Source organism: Bombina bombina, unplaced genomic scaffold (assembly GCF_027579735.1).
Source record: "Bombina bombina isolate aBomBom1 unplaced genomic scaffold, aBomBom1.pri scaffold_526, whole genome shotgun sequence".
In the NCBI taxonomy this organism is placed as follows: domain Eukaryota; kingdom Metazoa; phylum Chordata; class Amphibia; order Anura; family Bombinatoridae; genus Bombina; species Bombina bombina.
Window position 1 is genome coordinate 270203 of NW_026511144.1, and position 18812 is coordinate 289014.

The window sequence follows — 18812 nt, forward strand, 5'->3', positions numbered from 1 at the left end:
TTAGAATCTGTATACCTGTCTCTCGCCGCACTTCAGCTCCAAACCCCTCCCCTTTCTCACAGTCTAAAGCTCCCTTTCATTAAAGGTGGAATAGCTGGATCAGACGTTAGCTCAGTAACATATACAGAGTATTGAAGTATGTAATGGTACATTTTTATTGTCTAGCATTATCAGTGCATAGTTCAATACTCTGTTTCATTTTTATGTTATTTTGCAACTAAAGCAACTTTCTCTTATGGCTAAATCAAGAGAAAACAGTTGTCTCAGGGTGGATTGTTTTATTTTAAGCACATACTGTTATACTCAAACATTAATATGCTCTATTTCAGAATCACTTCTAAGTATAGACAGTCACACGTTAATAATTACAGATTAATAGTTTTAAAAAGGGTCCATAATATATATATATATATATATATATATATATATATATATATATATATATATATATATATATATATATATATATATATATATATATATATACCCTTTAATACTATTACAGGGAGTGCAGAATTATTAGGCAAGTTGTATTTTTGAGGATTAATTTTATTATTGAACAACAACCATGTTCTCAATGAACCCAAAAAACTCATTAATATCAAAGCTGAATATTTTTGGAAGTAGTTTTTAGTTTGTTTTTAGTTTTAGCTATTTTAGGGGGATATCTGTGTGTGCAGGTGACTATTACTGTGCATAATTATTAGGCAACTTAACAAAAAACAAATATATACACATTTCAATTATTTATTTTTACCAGTGAAACCAATATAACATCTCAACATTCACAAATATACATTTCTGACATTCAAAAACAAAACAAAAACAAATCAGTGACCAATATAGCCACCTTTCTTTGCAAGGACACTCAAAAGCCTGCCATCCATGGATTCTGTCAGTGTTTTGATCTGTTCACCATCAACATTGCGTGCAGCAGCAACCACAGCCTCCCAGACACTGTTCAGAGAGGTGTACTGTTTTCCCTCCTTGTAAATCCCACATTTGATAATGGACCACAGGTTCTCAATGGGGTTCAGATCAGGTGAACAAGGAGGCCATGTCATTAGATTTTCTTCTTTTATACCCTTTCTTGCCAGCCACGCTGTGGAGTACTTGGACGCGTGTGATGGAGCATTGTCCTGCATGAAAATCATGTTTTTCTTGAAGGATGCAGACTTCTTCCTGTACCACTGCTTGAAGAAGGTGTCTTCCAGAAACTGGCAGTAGGACTGGGAGTTGAGCTTGACTCCATCCTCAACCCGAAAAGGCCCCACAAGCTCATCTTTGATGATACCAGCCCAAACCAGTACTCCACCTCCACCTTGCTGGCGTCTGAGTCGGACTGGAGCTCTCTGCCCTTTACCAATCCAGCCACGGGCCCATCCATCTGGCCCATCAAGACTCACTCTCATTTCATCAGTCCATAAAACCTTAGAAAAATCAGTCTTGAGATATTTCTTGGCCCAGTCTTGACGTTTCAGCTTGTGTGTCTTGTTCAGTGGTGGTCGTCTTTCAGCCTTTCTTACCTTGGCCATGTCTCTGAGTATTGCACACCTTGTGCTTTTGGGCACTCCAGTGATGTTGCAGCTCTGAAATATGGCCAAACTGGTGGCAAGTGGCATCTTGGCAGCTGCACGCTTGACTTTTCTCAGTTCATGGGCAGTTATTTTGCGCCTTGGTTTTTCCACATGCTTCTTGCGACCCTGTTGACTATTTTGAATGAAACGCTTGATTGTTCGATGATCACGCTTCAGAAGCTTTGCAATTTTAAGAGTGCTGCATCCCTCTGCAAGATATCTCACTATTTTTGACTTTTCTGAGCCTGTCAAGTCCTTCTTTTGACCCATTTTGGCAAAGGAAAGGAAGTTGCCTAATCATTATGCACACCTGATATAGGGTGTTGATGTCATTAGACCACACCCCTTCTCATTACAGAGATGCACATCACCTAATATGCTTAATTGGTAGTAGGCTTTCGAGCCTATACAGCTTGGAGAAAGACAACATGCATAAAGAGGATGATGTGGTCAAAATACTCATTTGCCTAATAATTCTGCACTCCCTGTAATCTGTAATTATTAAAGTGTGTCTATACTTAGAAGTGATTCTGAAAAAGAGCATATTAATGTTTGAGTGAAACACGGCAAAAGACAGGGATACAGATTCTAATGGGGGATACTGAATCTACTGAATCTATCGCAACTGTCACTGGCACCAGGCTGCAAGGGTTAAACTCCTACCCCCCCCCACTACCTCACCCCTGTTGTTTATCAACGGATTTGGGCTCCTCAGAGCAACCTCAATCTCTAGGAGTCTTTGTTTGCTTGTTTTTGCTTTCATACTTTGTCAGAGAAGAGCTGGTCTCTGACCGGAAAAACCCTCTTAGGCTGGCCGGGCTCCTGGAACACACGGTCAGCAGCCTCACAACGGACACCTGCCTGACCCCTCTCAGGCTGGCCGGGCTCCTGTTGGCCACAGAACAGCAGGACACCCGCTAACTTTACCCCGGTCACTCCAGCGGCCCCTTGTCCCAGAGCTCTGCTCTAATGGGGATTGGTAGCCCCTAGGGAGGACAAGAGCTGTGGGAATTACCAGAGGGGAGCTCCTTTGGAACCAGGGGTTTTGGACACCCCTACCCCCATAACTTCAACAGACTGTATCTCCGGTCCCCAGTAACGAATCACTCCTGCTTTTTGGACTGTGGCATATGGGGACCCAGAGTGCCACCAGGATCACCCAGAAACCATCACCCCTGGGTACTGGGATTCTGTGGCTGCTATGGAGGTGCCAGCCTGTCTGGAGGGGCGGGGAAATTGTGGGATTGTCCAGTGTTTTATCAAGATGAGCTTTGTGTATAAAAGGAGTGTGTGTTTTCCAATAAATTCAGTTCTTATTTGCTCCACCTAAATGCTAGATGTCTAGTTATTTGGGTGGGGATTGCTGAAATCACACTCTATCCGCTACACAGCAGCTGGTTCCAGGTGTTGAAAGATCGTTTCGGCGGAGCTACCCAGTCAGTGTAGTGGTGGCAGTGGTGGGGTGCTTCCATATACCTGGAACATTCAAACCAGCAACTGAAGACTTCTTTGGATGGAGCTCTATGATCGGATCCGGAAAGAAGCACTGAAAGTCTTGCTTCGTACTAGAGGAATAGCGCCGAGATCCAGGATTGGGTTAAGGATAGGAAACCAAGGATTGCTGATCAGGCGGCCGTCCTGGCGGACCAATACGCGGATGACTGGCGCCAGACTGGGCCCCAGTACCTACCCGACAACCGCAACCTCGTCCGATCCCTGCTCCCCAGGTCGGACGCACAAACTCCCGCAAGTGTTTTGAATGCGGACAGGTGGGATACCTCCGACACCACTGCCCGCACAAGACAACCGCAACCTCTCCTTACCTGCAGCCATGGTAAGCAGAAGCGGTGGTACGACAGAACTGCTTGTGCCCGCACACTGATAGTGGGACAGAAGGTGCTTGCCCTGAAGCCTATCAAAACAGATAAGTTACAGGCTGCCTGGCAAGGCTTACCAGGTAGTCGAGCAGATTAATTACACCACCTACCTAGTAGCCAAATTCTCAGATGGCAGGATCCAGAGAACCTTCCATGTGAACATGTTGAAGGCATACTCCGGGCGAGCCCAAGATGTGGCCGCAATATGTGGACTCAGAGAATCTTCCCATGCCGAAGCTTTCCCTCCCTGACGAAACCCCCCAGGGAATAGCTGACATTGCCCTAGATGAGAGGTTAGCAGCTGCCGAGAGGCAGCAAGTCCAGCACTTACTAGAAGGCCAGCAAGAGATGTTCTCTAATGTCCCCGGGTATACCACAGCGGCCATACACCGAGTAGAGACTCCAGAACAGACCTCCCCTGTGGCAAGCAGCTTACAGAGTCCCTGAAGCAGTCAGACTCAGTATGCACTGAGAGCTCCGGGAAATGTTGGACCTCGGCGTTGTTGAACAGTCCAACAGTCCCTGGGCCTCCCGTTGGTACCCAAGAAAGATGGCATTACCTGGTTCTGCATTGACTACCATAAGCTCAAAGACAGAACCACCACTGACGCCTAACCCATGCCCAGAGTTGATGACCTCCTGGACAGAATTTCCAAAGGTCATTTCCTGACCACTCTTGACCTCTGCAAGGGATACTGGCAGATCCCTATAGACCCCGAGTCAGCCCCCAAGTCTGCCTGCATCAACCCTTTCAGCCTCTACCAGTTCATGGTAATGCCATTTGGGATAAAGAATGCTCCAGCCACCTTCCAGAGAATGGTGGATCACCTGCTGGATGGCCTCCAGGACTATGCCTGTGCATGTATATTTTCAGTAAAAATCCTAGAATGATTGAGATTAGTAACCAAAAACCTCAAAGTTATAAAACAGCACGCAAAGTTCAGCTGTAAATAAGACAAAATCATACAGATATTTATAATATTTAAATAATAATAAAAGCAGCATTTTTCAAAAATAGTCGAACTATAACTAAGTTGCTCACAGAGGTGGGGAGACAGCACTGAAGCTTATAGAGCGAGAGCCACCCATAGTAAATAGCCCAATAATTGCGCTGCCAGAGAGGGACACAGAAATTGACCACTCACCTCCATTGCTAATCTCAAGCACTAGCAGGGAGGAGCTGAGACTTGAGACGCGCGCTGAATTGGCGGCAAAGGAAGAAAAAAAAAAGATTTACCCTTCTGCGGTCTGCTTGCCCGCAGCAGGGCTAAAAGAAAAAACAACCCACATGCCCTGCGCCCAGAACCGCATGTCCTGGGCGTTGGGGCGATAGGAATTGCACATCCCTGAATATTATCACATTCTGATGACAAAACCAGGTGACATGCATGTGACGTCCTGCTTACCTCCGTGTGCATCAGGAAGCTCTGAGGTGTGGTTCTCGGTCTTGTCAGACATTGTCATTTAATGGACACTATTATCTACAAAAGAGGGGCACAGCTATGGGCACGAGATTCGCACCCAGTTACGCCAATTTGTTCGTGGGACACTTTGAAGAACAATTTATATCTGGAACACCTTGGGGTGCGAATCTCGTGCTCTATAAAAGATTTATAGATGATATATTTATCATCTGGAAAGGAGAAGAGGAAGTATTAGAACAATTCATTTCAGATTTTAATACAAACGATTTTGGATTAATATTTACATATGAATATAATAAAACTAAGATAATTTTTTTGGATATAGAAATAGCTATAGTAGATAATGAAATAACCACAACCACTTTTTTAAAAAAAAGTCGATGCTAATAGCTATATTGATTTCAAAAGCTGCCACCATAATAGGTGGTAAAGAAATATACCAAAAGGGCAATTCTCAAGGATTCGAAAAAACTGCACACACATAGCAGATTATGATTCACAAGCAGAAATCCTACATAACAGATTTATAGAAAAAGGATACCACCCTAAATCACTACTGGAAACCAGCAAACAAGTTAGAGCAATAGATAGGAAGTCACTATTAGAAGACAGAACTATGACAAACAAGGCAGAAAAAGACCCATACGACATTCCGTTCATAACATCCTTCTCAAGCCAACACAAACAAATAGAAGATATTGTAAAGAAACACTGGCATATTGCTAGAAGTGATCCCATAATAGGGAAAAGACTGAAACATCGCCCCGACATTATATTCAGAAAGGCCACCAATTTAAAAAATATTCTAGCGCCAAGTGAATTCAAATCTAAAACAGGTCTGAATCAATACAATCTTAAAAACGAAAAAATATCAGGGTTCTTTCCATGTCACGTATGCAAATCATGCAAATTTAGTACTAAAACCAAAATGGTAAAATCTACTGTGACTCAGAGAGAATTCAAGATTAATGACACCATAAGGTGCACTGACACCAATATAATTTACCTAATTCAGTGCTCATGTGAGCTTCAATATCTAGGCCAAACAGGGAGAAAACTGAAAGAACGAATAAGGGAACACATCCGCTGCATAGAAAAAGAAAAAGATAACACCAGACTATATGCTCATTTCAAAGAATTTCATAAGGGTAACCCAAATGACATGAAATTTTGGGATATTAAGAAAATCAAGCATGATGGTAGAGGAGGAAATGTAGAAAAAAAAGTTATTATACCATGAAGCTGAACTGATTTTTAAAATGAACACTCTACACCCAAAAGGCCTTAACAGTGAACTAGACCTCAATGCAATTCTATAAAGGATCCAATTATAAAGGACCTAAACACATCATCAAACCGTATTAATTACCTACAAAAATATGTCTACCAAATAATATGTATATCTAAATAATATCATAATGTTTTACAGTCCAAAGACACACAACTTGAAATGTGAACAGACATAACTATACCCATACGGTAGTACACCCCTACATAATAACCATTCCCATCTCTAAGGATCCAATTACAAAAGATCCAAATACAACACAAACTAAAATATATTTTTACGGAGGACTTCCGTTTGGGGGCGGAGCGAACAGGTAGCACACAGGTAGCTGCTGTTTGCTTCGTGTTCCCAGTTTATGGGAAAGTGAAAATCTCCACCCCACCGCAGACTACCTTGCCCAGGTTTCATTTGCATTGGGCCGGTAGAAGTTTCACAGACGGCGGTGGGAAGTCCAATAAAGGCAAAGATTAAGGCTTAGTTGCTGAAGCACTCCTGAGTACATTGACGCACCTCACACCTGCAAACAGTGGGTATACCCCTTCAAGATCGCCTCACGCCATCTCTCCAATTTACCTTAGCCCCGGGATAATAATACCTGTCTGGCCTAATGGTATTGTGGTCAATGTGCTAAAGTGGCAGTAAGGTTCGTGAGTAAGATGCCCTCTGAACACACGCTTAATGTAATGGAATAAAAAAGCAAGTTGGTTTTGTCTTTTGAACTTACCGCATATGGCCCGGCTCCCTATTACCTGAGGTGATTAGCTGAGTACTCCGAGAGTGTCAACGGAGGATAGGACAGGAGAGTCCTTCGGCCTCTGCATATCCAGCGTCTAACAGGTGGGGGAGTGCGGTGGATCAGCTGCCCGATTGGCGGATTCAAAATATCTGAGCCAGTAACCCCCCTCGATCAGAGCTGAGATAGCACTGTCCTGGTACGGTGTTGGAAACAGTCTCACGCTGAAGGGGAGATAACAAACGGAGCACTGTCGACGGAGCAGCTATTGATCAGTAGTGGGCTGAAGCGGATCAGAAGATCGACAACCTTTGGCGTACCCTAGAAGGACATCAAAGCGTGAGTAGAGGCATTGGTGTGAGTGTGTCTGAAGAAAAGATTAAAGATACGGGTATCCTGACAGTTTATCTTTTCAAAGTTTTTTTTCTCACCAAATCCAGTAAGGAGGTATACTTAGTCAACTACAAATATAATAGACTTTACCGCTGATACATATTGACACTGGGCACAGTACTGGGGAGCCTTTGCAGTAGATACCCAAAATGTATTAATAAATCTGACCCGAAAGAGGAGAAGTGTGTGCTGGACTTGCGGGGGTCTGGTTGATTGTAGACGGGCACGAAGAGATGTGCTACTGAGGACGCAGTATTCTATATCTTAAGCTGCCTTTCAATTAATAACATCGGAGCATATTAATAGGCTAACAAATATAACTTAAGATCAGTGTCCACCCTTACAAAGGAAGATAGGAAAAGGGTATGAAGAAAGGATTACTGGACACAACATCAGCAATATCTGGAATACCTTATTGTTAGAGCCAGTAACATTTACTAGTTGGCGCTATTGGAGTAACAAAAAAGCTGATTGTAAGGTCACGGTAACAGAGTGTTTATAAGTTTGACCGCTTTTTGGCGTGATAAAAAGAAGTTAGTGGGGAATTCTCATTCGCAGTCAAATCCCTAAGTCTTTAAAAGGAGAAGAAAGAGGAAAAGGGATGGGAAAGGAGAAATAAGCAAAGAAAAAAAAAGGGGACTTGACTTAGAACACTCCTTTATAGTGGTTCAGCCTAGGGGATCTTGGATAACTTGGGCTGATGCTGAACTGATGATTTACCAAGAAGAGCCCTAGATTACTGGCGGTGAATCTTTATTTTTTCAAAGTGACATTCTGTTTCAAACTCTTGTATTGGGAATAAATGCATATTTGAGACTTCTTCTTACAATGATACATAAATTCTGAGGGTATACAAGTGATATCTCACTAAATTGGTGTGCATGTATTGTTGTCTAAAAAAAAAAAAAAAAAAAAAAAAAAGATTTAAATGTTGTGCTAAGTAAATTCTGAAACAATATACCTGGGAACTAGAATGGTTGTAGCATAAGTGTACAGGACTATAACCTTTACTTGCTTGTAAAATCGGCAATAGATTTGTTATGGTATAAGAGCTGGTTCAGTACATATAGTTGTGCCAAGGTTTTTTTTTTTTTTTTTTTCTCCTCTTTTTTCTTTTTTTTCTCCCTAGGATTGTATAAAGGAATTTAAGGGTCTAGGGTTTGGTCTCTTGTGTTTTAAAGGAGGAAGGTGAGGGGAAGGGGGGAAAGGGAACAAGTTTAGAACAAGAGAAACTGTTGGTCAGCATTTTTTAGGTGTCATATCACTTTTTTTTTTTTTTTCTTTGTGTCACGTCACTCTTCTTTTGCACCCCCTTCCTCACTTATATTACACTTTTTTTGTCTCTTTTTTTCTTTTCTCTTCTGCCCTCACTGGGCTATTAGGGAATATCACATACACAAGATTAAGGCTTGTAAATATTTAAGGAAAGCACGTTGCACAGTGGTGAATGGAGAGATTTATCTCCCATCAGAAGGGTTCCTCACCTATAATGCCGCCCAAACAAAAAGACAGGAAAGGCACCACTAAACATCTAGAAACCCCCCAGGATACCTCCCAAGAAGGAGGTTTGATGAATTTTTCCTGTAACGATATGTCAGAATTTGCAGCAGAAATGGCGAAAATAATGGCTCCTCACCTAGAGACAGTTAAATTAGAAATTAAAACGGAGATATCCAATCTCACTGAGGAGATCAGGCAATTCACAGTTAGAATGGAGGAGGTGGAGACTAGGGTCTCTGACCTGGAGGATAGAGTGAATATCATTTTTGCTACTTCTAACACACAAGAGAAAACTATCACCCAATTACAGAGTCGAGTAGAGGACCTAGAGGATAGGTCGAGGCGGAATAATTTGAGAGTGATTGGTGTGCCTGAACTAATTGAGTTTCAGGATTTATTAAAATTTGTAACGGTCACCCTCCCTCAGGCGCTCTTGCTTCCTCCTCCTCCTACGCCATTTTTGGTTGAGAGAGCTCATAGAATTGGGCCCCTCAAAGAAAACAGTGACAGTTCTAAACCTAGACCTATTATTTTTAAGTTCGTTAACTATCAAGATAAACTTCTATTTCTGGCCCATTACAGGAAGTTGAACACGCTTACTATTAACTCACATAGAATATGGATTTTTCAAGATTTTTCGGTTGAAACTAGGGCAAAGAGAAAAGAGATGACCCCGTTTTTTGAGAGATTCCTAAAAGCAGATTGCAATGTCAGGCTGGTCTATCCTGCTAAACTTATAATCAATAAGGAAGGTTCTTCATATATAGCAAATAATAGTGCGGAAGCCGCAGCTCTATGTAAAAAATTGGACATCCACTGAATGGGGGCTATAAAAATAAATAATGTCTTCAAAGCACTGTTTGTAAGGATGTACAGAATGGAGTCAAATGTTCATTGGTTAAAATGTATGTTTATTTTTGTACATATTATTGTCTTCCTTTTTTTTTTTTTTTTTTTTCCTCTCTCCTCTCTCTTCTCCTTGTCTTCTCTCTCCCTCGCTCTTTCTCTCTCTTCGCCCCCCGTCTCTCCTTTTTGGCTGACTTCTCGATATCTGGGTCCTGTGCGATTCTATGGGCTATACCTGCAGGGGGTACCAATTAATCTTGTCTTTTGGGGCTATACCAGAAATGGGAAATTTATGGCTTCTTTTTCTTTTAGATATATCAGAAATAGGGACTTTGGGAAGCTTGCTTTCGGAGATATTGTTAGAAACGCAGCGTGTAAATATCCTCTTCTTCAGGATCATATCATAAGAGGGTCGGCTAGTGGAATTTTTTCTCTGGGTTTATGTTAGACACTCTTAATTTAACATCGTGGAATGTCGGGGGCATAAACTCTCCAATAAAAAGAAAAGCGATAATAAAACATCTGGCTAAAGTTAAATCAAACATAGCCTTTCTTCAAGAGACCCACTTAAAAGAATCAGAATCTTTGAAACTTCAGACTAATTGGGTTGGGGAGGTTATAGCGGCACCATTCAAATCTTGTAAAAGAGGTGTTGCTATACTTTTCAACAGAAATTTAGAATACACGATAGAAGTGATTACGAAGGACCAGGAAGGGCGGTACCTAATTGTAGAAACTACAATTAATAAAACAAGATATGTATTATGCAATATCTATGGGCCCAATAAAGTCGACAAAATATTCTGGAATAAAATACTAACCCTCCTTCATAAATATACTGGGCATCATCTTATAGTGGCGGGTGATTTTAATCTTGTAGCAGATCCTATTTTAGATAGAGACAATAAGGCATATATTTTTACACGAGACAGGAAGACGCGTATTTTGCAGAAATTTTGTGCCCAACTTGGGCTGACAGATATCTGGCGAGCCCAAAATCCGGACACAAGAGCTTTTACTTGCTTATCTAAAGGGTATCACTCCCTATCTAGAATAGACTTTTTTTTAGTCTCGGAGAGTATGTCTGGATCAGATTGGGAAGCAGATATTCGGGATATAATAATTTCAGACCACGCGGTTATTACTTTATCACTTAATACATCATCTAAGCGATTAACCGCTACTAGTGGTATTTTTTCCCCCAAATATTTAGTCAACGATATTAAATTCCAGAATTGGCTGATAACGCAATGGCAAGAATATGAGTCTTTTAACAATTCCTACATGGATAAACCGGAAGTCTATTGGGAAGCGGCGAAAGCCGTAATCAGAGGTAAAATCAAGGCATACCTATGTAAGCGTAAGAGGAAAAGTATGCAATTAGAAACTCAGGCGAATAATAGGGTGAGAAATACACTTTCGGCGTATTTAAATGAGCATTCGGATGAGAAATGGCGTAAATATATGGATGCTAAAACAGCACGTGATATTCTTATACAGCAAAAAACAGTGATGGAAATACAAAAGCAAAAGGCACTCTACGGTGGTTTTGCTGGGAGATCGGCTAAGTTTCTGGCTAAACTTACCAAATCGACCACTCGTAATGCTGTGACGGTCATCAAAGACAGGTTGGGGAGATATACAAAAAAACTCTGATATTATTAGAGTTTTTCATTGTTTTTTTAGTGATCTGTATAAGGCTGAATCGTATGACATAGAAAAGCAGAGACAATTTTGGGATCAAATTAAGACCCCTAAAATCTCCCCAGAAATTTTGGCAGATATTAACAAACCTATCTCTGAACAAGAGATTCATGCTGCAATTAAAACAACAAAACCTAATAAGGCAGCAGGTCCGGACTGTCTTCCTGCGGAGTTCTACAAGATACTTCAGACGCATATCGCCGCTACTCTTATGAATCTATTTAACTATTATTTTGTTAAAAACAATAAATGTTCCCCATATTTCGCTGCAGCGGTAATCTCGTTGATCCCAAAAAAAAACAAAGATTTAGAACTTCCAGAATCCTATAGGCCCATATCTGTCTTAAACACAGATTACAAGATTTTGGCGTCAATAATAGCTAACAGATTAAAACCTCATCTAGGTAACATAATTCACGACAATCAGGCGGGTTTCATGCCAGGGAGAAACCCCTCAAAAAATATACGTAAGGTTATGACTTTGTTGGATTATTTTTGGAATAAATTCAAAACATCTGGACGGGAAAACTTTCCGGACCTAGCCTTATTAACGGTCGACGCGGAGAAAGCGTTCGATCGCATCTCTTGGAAACACCTATTTTTTGCATTAGAGCAATTTGGTCTAACAGGTCACATATTGGATTTTACGCAAATAATCTACACCTCTCCAATTTCGTCTTTATTAATCAACGGGGAGATCTCTCAATATCTATCATTGCAGCGGGGCACCCGACAGGGTTGCCCTTTATCGCCACTGTAGTTCAATATATCACTAGAACCATTTGCTATTCTGCTCCGTCAACAATTAGAGGGGATTCGTATAGGAGATCAAAAAATCACATTATTATTATACGCTGACGATATAATTTTATGCTTGAGTAACATTTCTCGCAGTCTTGCCTTATTATTAGAATCTACAGAACTTTTCAGTGCAATCTCGGGGTACAAAATCAATTTTGCCAAATCAGATCTTTTATGGGTTAATAAAAAACAGCAAGATATTATGCACCCGTTTTCTGAAACATCTCAAATTTTGTATCTTGGCATTAAATTAAGCACAAATCCGGAGGACTGGTATAGGCTCAATTTCAGTAAGTTTTTTCAGGAGTGTGCGCAACGGGTAGATGGGTGGATAAATCTACCCATCTCCTTGTCGGCTAGAGCGACTCTTATAAAAAACATTCTCTTTCCTAAAGTATTTTATCTTATGCAAAACATTCCAATGCCTATCAAGAAGGCCGATATAATGAAGTATAATAAAGCTTGCACAAAATTATTATGGAAGGGGACTAGAAGCCGTATTTCGACTATACGCTTAACATGTAACAAAGATGCGGCCGGGCTGGTCTTACCGAATTTGCAGTATTATAGTTTAGTCGCTAGAGTAAAAGTGGCAATTGATTGGATAACCGAACAAGATCAGGTTGCTGCAGTTCCCTGGGAGTCTGCGCTAGTAAAGCCATTTAGACTAGATGCTATTCTCCATTGCCCAATGACCGACTTACCCTCTTCACTTTTTACACTCTTGACATTCAGAAACATCATATCTGCGTGGCAGAAATTTTGTGTGTCTTTAGATAATGTGCCATATGTTTCCAAATATTTATCTATTACAGGCAATCCAAATTTTGTTCCAGGGCTCTGTTCAGTGATCTTCAGGGATTGGCGTGCTAGAGGGTTGATATATGTGGCACAAGTAGTTAAAACAGATTCAACTTTGTTATCTTTTGCCGAGCTAAGACAGCAATTCGGCCTCTCTAACAAAGAATTCTATGCTTATTTGCAGTTAAGGCATTTCATATTTGAACTAATTCAAAAATACGGAATCGACTGGACCCTTTCATTTCAACCGCAAATTAATAGTTTCAAAATGGGAATATATTCAATAGCTTCGTTTTATGCACATCTTAATTTCAAATCTTCTAATGAACAGAGAGATTATATAGTAGCTAAATGGAGTAAAGTTTTGCCTGAAGTAAATAGTCAAACTATAATGAATGTATTTAAATTCATGGATAAAAGCTGGGTTTTGACGTCATGGAAGGAATCGCAGATCAAGATTGTCTTTATGTATTATTTGACCCCTGCTAGAGTGGCAAGGTGGTATAAGATAACAAGCATATGTCCTAAATGTTCTTCCCCTAGGGCAGACCTGCTACATTGTTTTTGGGCTTGTCCTAAAATTTCACAATTTTGGTCGAAAGTAGCATATTGGATACGCTCAAAGTTCAAACTTGCCTATCATATACAAGTAATTGATGTACTTTTTTTGGTGCAATCTCAAATTGTTCCGGAAAACGTTAAATTAATTAATAAGATCATTATGCTGGGTCGTAACATGCTATTGAGGGCATGGAAAGCTAAAACCGCTCCGAATTTGAAAGAACTTAAGAATGCTCTGTTTATTCAGTTTATCCATGAACAGATAAATTTACAAAATCCGACAGATACACGTTTGGCTGAGTTCTTCAGGCAATGGAAAAATTTTATCTTATCATTCCCTACAGAGACCCAAATTAGGTTGGTCAGACCATTCAAGGAGACGCTGTATTTCCAACTACAAATTTTGGCTGGAAATTTCCCCAGTATCTGGTATAATAATGTCAGAAGCTTGCCAGAGGTGGGGACTGGAGAGAGTGGAGTCGAGTAGAGGAGAATTCTTTTTACTATTCATTTTCTTTTCCTCCCTTTTCTTTCTTTCCTTTTTTTTTTTTTTTTTTTTTTTTTCATGCACTATCAGAGTATAGATAGTCCAGATTCAGTCGGATAGAGATTGGAACGTCCTGAGAACATGTTGTTTGGTCAGTTTTCCAGAAATGTATGCTCTATTTTTTATTCTGTTGTTATTGTCTGATTATTATTATATTTTTATGTTATATGGTTGTTAAAAAACAATAAAGAAAAATGATATATAAAAAAAAAAAAAAATTTTTACAAAATAATGTGTACATTAAACATATGTCATGGAGTTTTGCAGTCCATAGACACACAACTTGAAATGTTAACTGGTAATAATTAACCCGTATCTAATAAACAATCGCATATCTAAAGATCCACACCAATTTATATTCTTTTTTGGTTCTATCATAAATGATAGGAATATGTTCTAGCAAAGGAAAAAGTTTAGACAATTTTTAACATACTTATAAACGCTCCAAATTACTAATAAAGTATTTATTGGTATATAGTCATTTAATCATTTAAACAATACACTAGATTATAATGTTAACCAATGTATGATTAAGGTGTATAAGAATATTACCCATATGTATTTCAAAAGTGGATTTTGTAATTTAACACCAAATTGGCAATCTAAGAGTTAATCTTTTGAGGCTTTAAATAGCCTTGAATCCCCACATCTGGTATCTTGAAAAAGGCTGTCCAGCCGAAACATGTTGATCCCAGAGACCATTACCATACTGATTGTGGTGAACAAAGGAGTTGATCTAGAGCCCCCTGAGCTCGATCCCACCAGAATCTACCTTATTTCAAGTCCGGCGAGACTTAAAGACACTAAGAAAACCACCATTTGACAGAGCTAAGTACCACAACTTAACACTTCTCTGCTTATGGTACAAAGGGGTTATTCTGAGCCCTATGTGCCCTACACTGCATTAATACGCCCCACGGTCCAGCAAGAGAAACCGCTATAGAAATAACCAACATTTGGACCCAAAAGATCTGAGGAGGCTTAACTACAAAAACCGGCAAAGAAACGGTCACTGACCGAAAGAAGCATTAACACCAAAATAGGACAAGACACAGACAGCCACCCAGTGAAGTGTCATTGGAACTTCCAAAGAAATAAAGACACACAATAAAGGTGTCTGGACAACAAGTGCCATAGGAACATTGAGAGCTTGGTATTTATTTCATCATAAGGATATTGGTCACTGACCGAAAGAACACCCACCTTGGATACCAGTGCCATAGGAACATCGAGAGCTTGGTATTCATTTCATCATAAGGATATCGGTCACTGACCGAAAGAACACCCACCTTGGATTCCAGAAGTGTCAGATCAAACAGATCGCTAAACTGAATACACTTCTTACCGCAACATCATACTCCAGGAAAACAAGCCCATCAATCCTGTTTAAGGTTTTCCAACACGGACCTTCTCTCTTTTTCAAGTGTAATCTAACAGATACACTGCAAAGGTAACATTACAAACTATAGAATTATCCAGTCAGTGTGCAACATACGGAAACACTGAAAAAACACCCTGTATATTGATACAATTATCAAGTAAACTCTTTATTGACATATGAACATTTTCTATACACAAAACGCCCTCAAAATGTTTGTATAGTAGAATATGTGTAACAATATCCAACAAATATAATCCACGTATAAGTGGAATGTCATAAGATTTATGCAATTTATGTAACTTGTATTGTTTTTTTTTAGCATTTAATATATTGTTTTAGCGATCACTATTTAGCAACTTTTTAATGTTTAGGATACTATATTATACATAGGAAAACGAGGTAATAACCTTATGCAAATAACAGACACCGGTGTCAAGTTTTAAACATTTTTTGAATATTGTGTATTCTACCTTTTAGTTTTTATTAATATTGAGATATTATTTATATAATCCATTTGGTGATTTTAACGGATATAAATAAAGGAGCTTATTTTATATATTAACTTGTGTCAGTATCAATTTATCCAAAAAAGAATATAAAACTAGGAACATAATAGCTCAATTATTCTACAGACACATATATATATTGATTTGACAAACCTAACCTAAATTCATCAACATATACGTCAGAAACATATAGGGAACAGCAATCTTCTTTGCGCCACCTACTACGACTATCTAAAAAAAAAAGAAGCTTTACCCTTCTGCGGTCTGCTTGCCTGCGGCAGGGCTAAAAGAAAAAACAACCCACATGCCCTGCGCCCAGAACTGCATGTCCTGGGCGTCGGGGCGATAGGAACTGCACATCCCTGAATATTATCACATTCTGATGACAAAACCAGGTGACATGCATGTGACATCCTGCTTACCTCCGTGTGCATCAGGAAGCTCTGAGGTGTGGTTCTCGGTCTTGTCAGACATTGTCTTGTTCAGCAACTGAATTTTTCAGATATTCTAATAATGTTTCTTCTTTACTGACAAACGCAGTGATGTGTATTGTACGTGATCTTCATAGTAACAGGAGCCTACACAGAGAGATAGAGGGGAGGGGGGGGGGAAGGGTCTCATGTACAGTTCATTGTCATAGGGGGGAACACTGAATTATTTATGTTCAAAACCTGTATCTGAGCATCATAAACAGACCAGGACTCAGGAATACCCCTGATTGATTACAAAGGGATAAAGTGAATAAAATTGATTAATCAGAGGACAGTGAGTATAATAAATAAATTATTCTAAGAGTTCATATAATTATGTTACAAATTACTTTTTATTTTTGAGGAATGTGACACCTCTGCGTTGAAGCCGTTTCTAATAATTTGTACATTTTTGTATTTAAACACCAATTTCAGTGTGTGGGGGGGGGGGGGTTCTGTGAATTAACCCACATAAATTATATGCGTTTTTTTAGCAGACCAATCACTTTTAGAAACAAACTTTAGTTTGCAATAATACCCAAATATGAAAAAAGCAGTCATATGAAATGCAAAACTATTTTTGTGTCATTCTTCTACAACTTATATGACCGGAGTCAACAGTATGGAAATCTCATCTATAAAAATAATGGCTATACCTACACTATATATATATATATATATATATATATATATATATATATATATATATATATATATATATATATATATATATATATATATATATATATATATAAAATATATATGGAAAAAAATAACTAAACCTTTATTGTTTATTCGTCTTTGGGAGCACATAAGGCTTTATGGTTAGTTTTGCACTACTTGTCTTATTATTAAGCAATACGCTGCAGAACTAAAGGCTGATGTACTGCAGGGGTGTCACAGACGTTGGTGCCAGTGTGTATAAAACATTTATAATTAAGCTTTATGTAATTAATAATGTATTTTTTTATAACCATTGTCACTAATGTCTTCTACACTTCCTGTATCGGTCTCACCCACATGCCTCCTCCACAACACCTTATATATAGACACTATACATTGAACCTATAGAGATCCCTTTTGTATCACATGCACCACCCACTAATAAGGGGTCAATTTATCAAAGGCTTTCGCCAGCCTTTGAGCCCCTACGGCTGCAGGTTCTCACACAAGAACCTGCTAGCCATATTTAACAAGCAGCGGTCATCAGACCGCTGCTGTGCTAACCTCTTCGCCACCTCTTGCTTGGCGAAATTCAATCTCCCCGGTCTTTTCCGACCGGGGAGATTGACAGCTCCTGCCCGGGCACGATTGCACGCAAGCGCAAAATAGCGCTCGTGTGCAATGCTGAATTACTCCAGCCGAATTTAGACCGCCAGAGGAGAGCTCCTGCATGACAGGGGCCCGTATATGTGCCCCTGTCCGCCTCAGCTTGATAAAACGCCCCCTATAGAACATCAAGCAGAGATACACAGTACTATAGAAAGGGTCCATATGTCATAAATACACTCTTCCCTTATATATAAACATTTAATAATTTATGTTAACTCAGCCTCACACACAGCAACCTACTCACTACCTTATATAAAGGAATATAACATTTTAGAAAGTCTTCCTCTGCCTCACACACAGCCCCCTCCCCAGTACCGTATATATATAGAACTATATTATCAATTATAGGCTCTGCCTCACAAATACACCCAGATAGATTGATTGTCTCAAACACATCGCCTCTCCCCAGTACCTTATATACACAAATATATATTATTATAGAGGTTTCCCGTGTCTCATATACACAACCCTTTCCTATCAACTTATATACAGATCTAGATCTATATTATTATATGGAGGTGCCCTGTGTCTAACACTCACTGCCCCCTGCACCTTATATACAGATCTAAATTTGTATATAGATTTTCCCACTGCCGCACACACATCCAAACCGATTCCTATTACCTTTTATACAGCTGTAAGTTATTGTGAGGTTCCCACTGCATCACACACGCAGCTCCCTACCCAGTGCCTTATATACAGCTATATAATACTATAGAGAGGCTCAATCTGCCTCACAAACACACATCCAGCTCCCTCCCGGAGCCTGTTGCTTCATACATACAGGATTTCTTTAGTACAGCATATGCAGGTACATAACACTAATACAACGGTGGCTTTGATTGTGTTTACCTACGTGAAGCAGCCCTGTTGAATACGGATAGTGTAGCAGCTACGTCCATTCCATCAGAAGGACCTATGATGTCATAAGTCACATGGCTGCTGTAACCACACGGGAACAAGTACTACAGGAAGTAGCTGGGTGGGTAACTTCAATGGATGCAGCTTCCGGTGTGTACCATGTGATCGCTGCCGTCCTGTAGTTACTACACTACGGATACGGAACAAGCT

The 18812-nt window shown here is 39.7% G+C and overlaps 1 protein-coding gene across 1 annotated transcript in view; it reads right to left on the minus strand.

Moving 5' to 3' along the window:
• Positions 1-16511, minus strand: part of LOC128643631 (gastrula zinc finger protein XlCGF8.2DB-like) — a 125033-nt gene extending 108522 nt beyond the window's left edge. Inside the window, exon 1 of the mRNA XM_053696464.1 lies at positions 16362-16511. Within this exon, the coding sequence (XP_053552439.1) occupies positions 16362-16413 (52 nt within the window). The 5' untranslated portion in view covers positions 16414-16511. The remainder of the gene's footprint in view (positions 1-16361) is intronic.
• Between the last annotated feature and the right edge of the window lie 2301 nt (positions 16512-18812).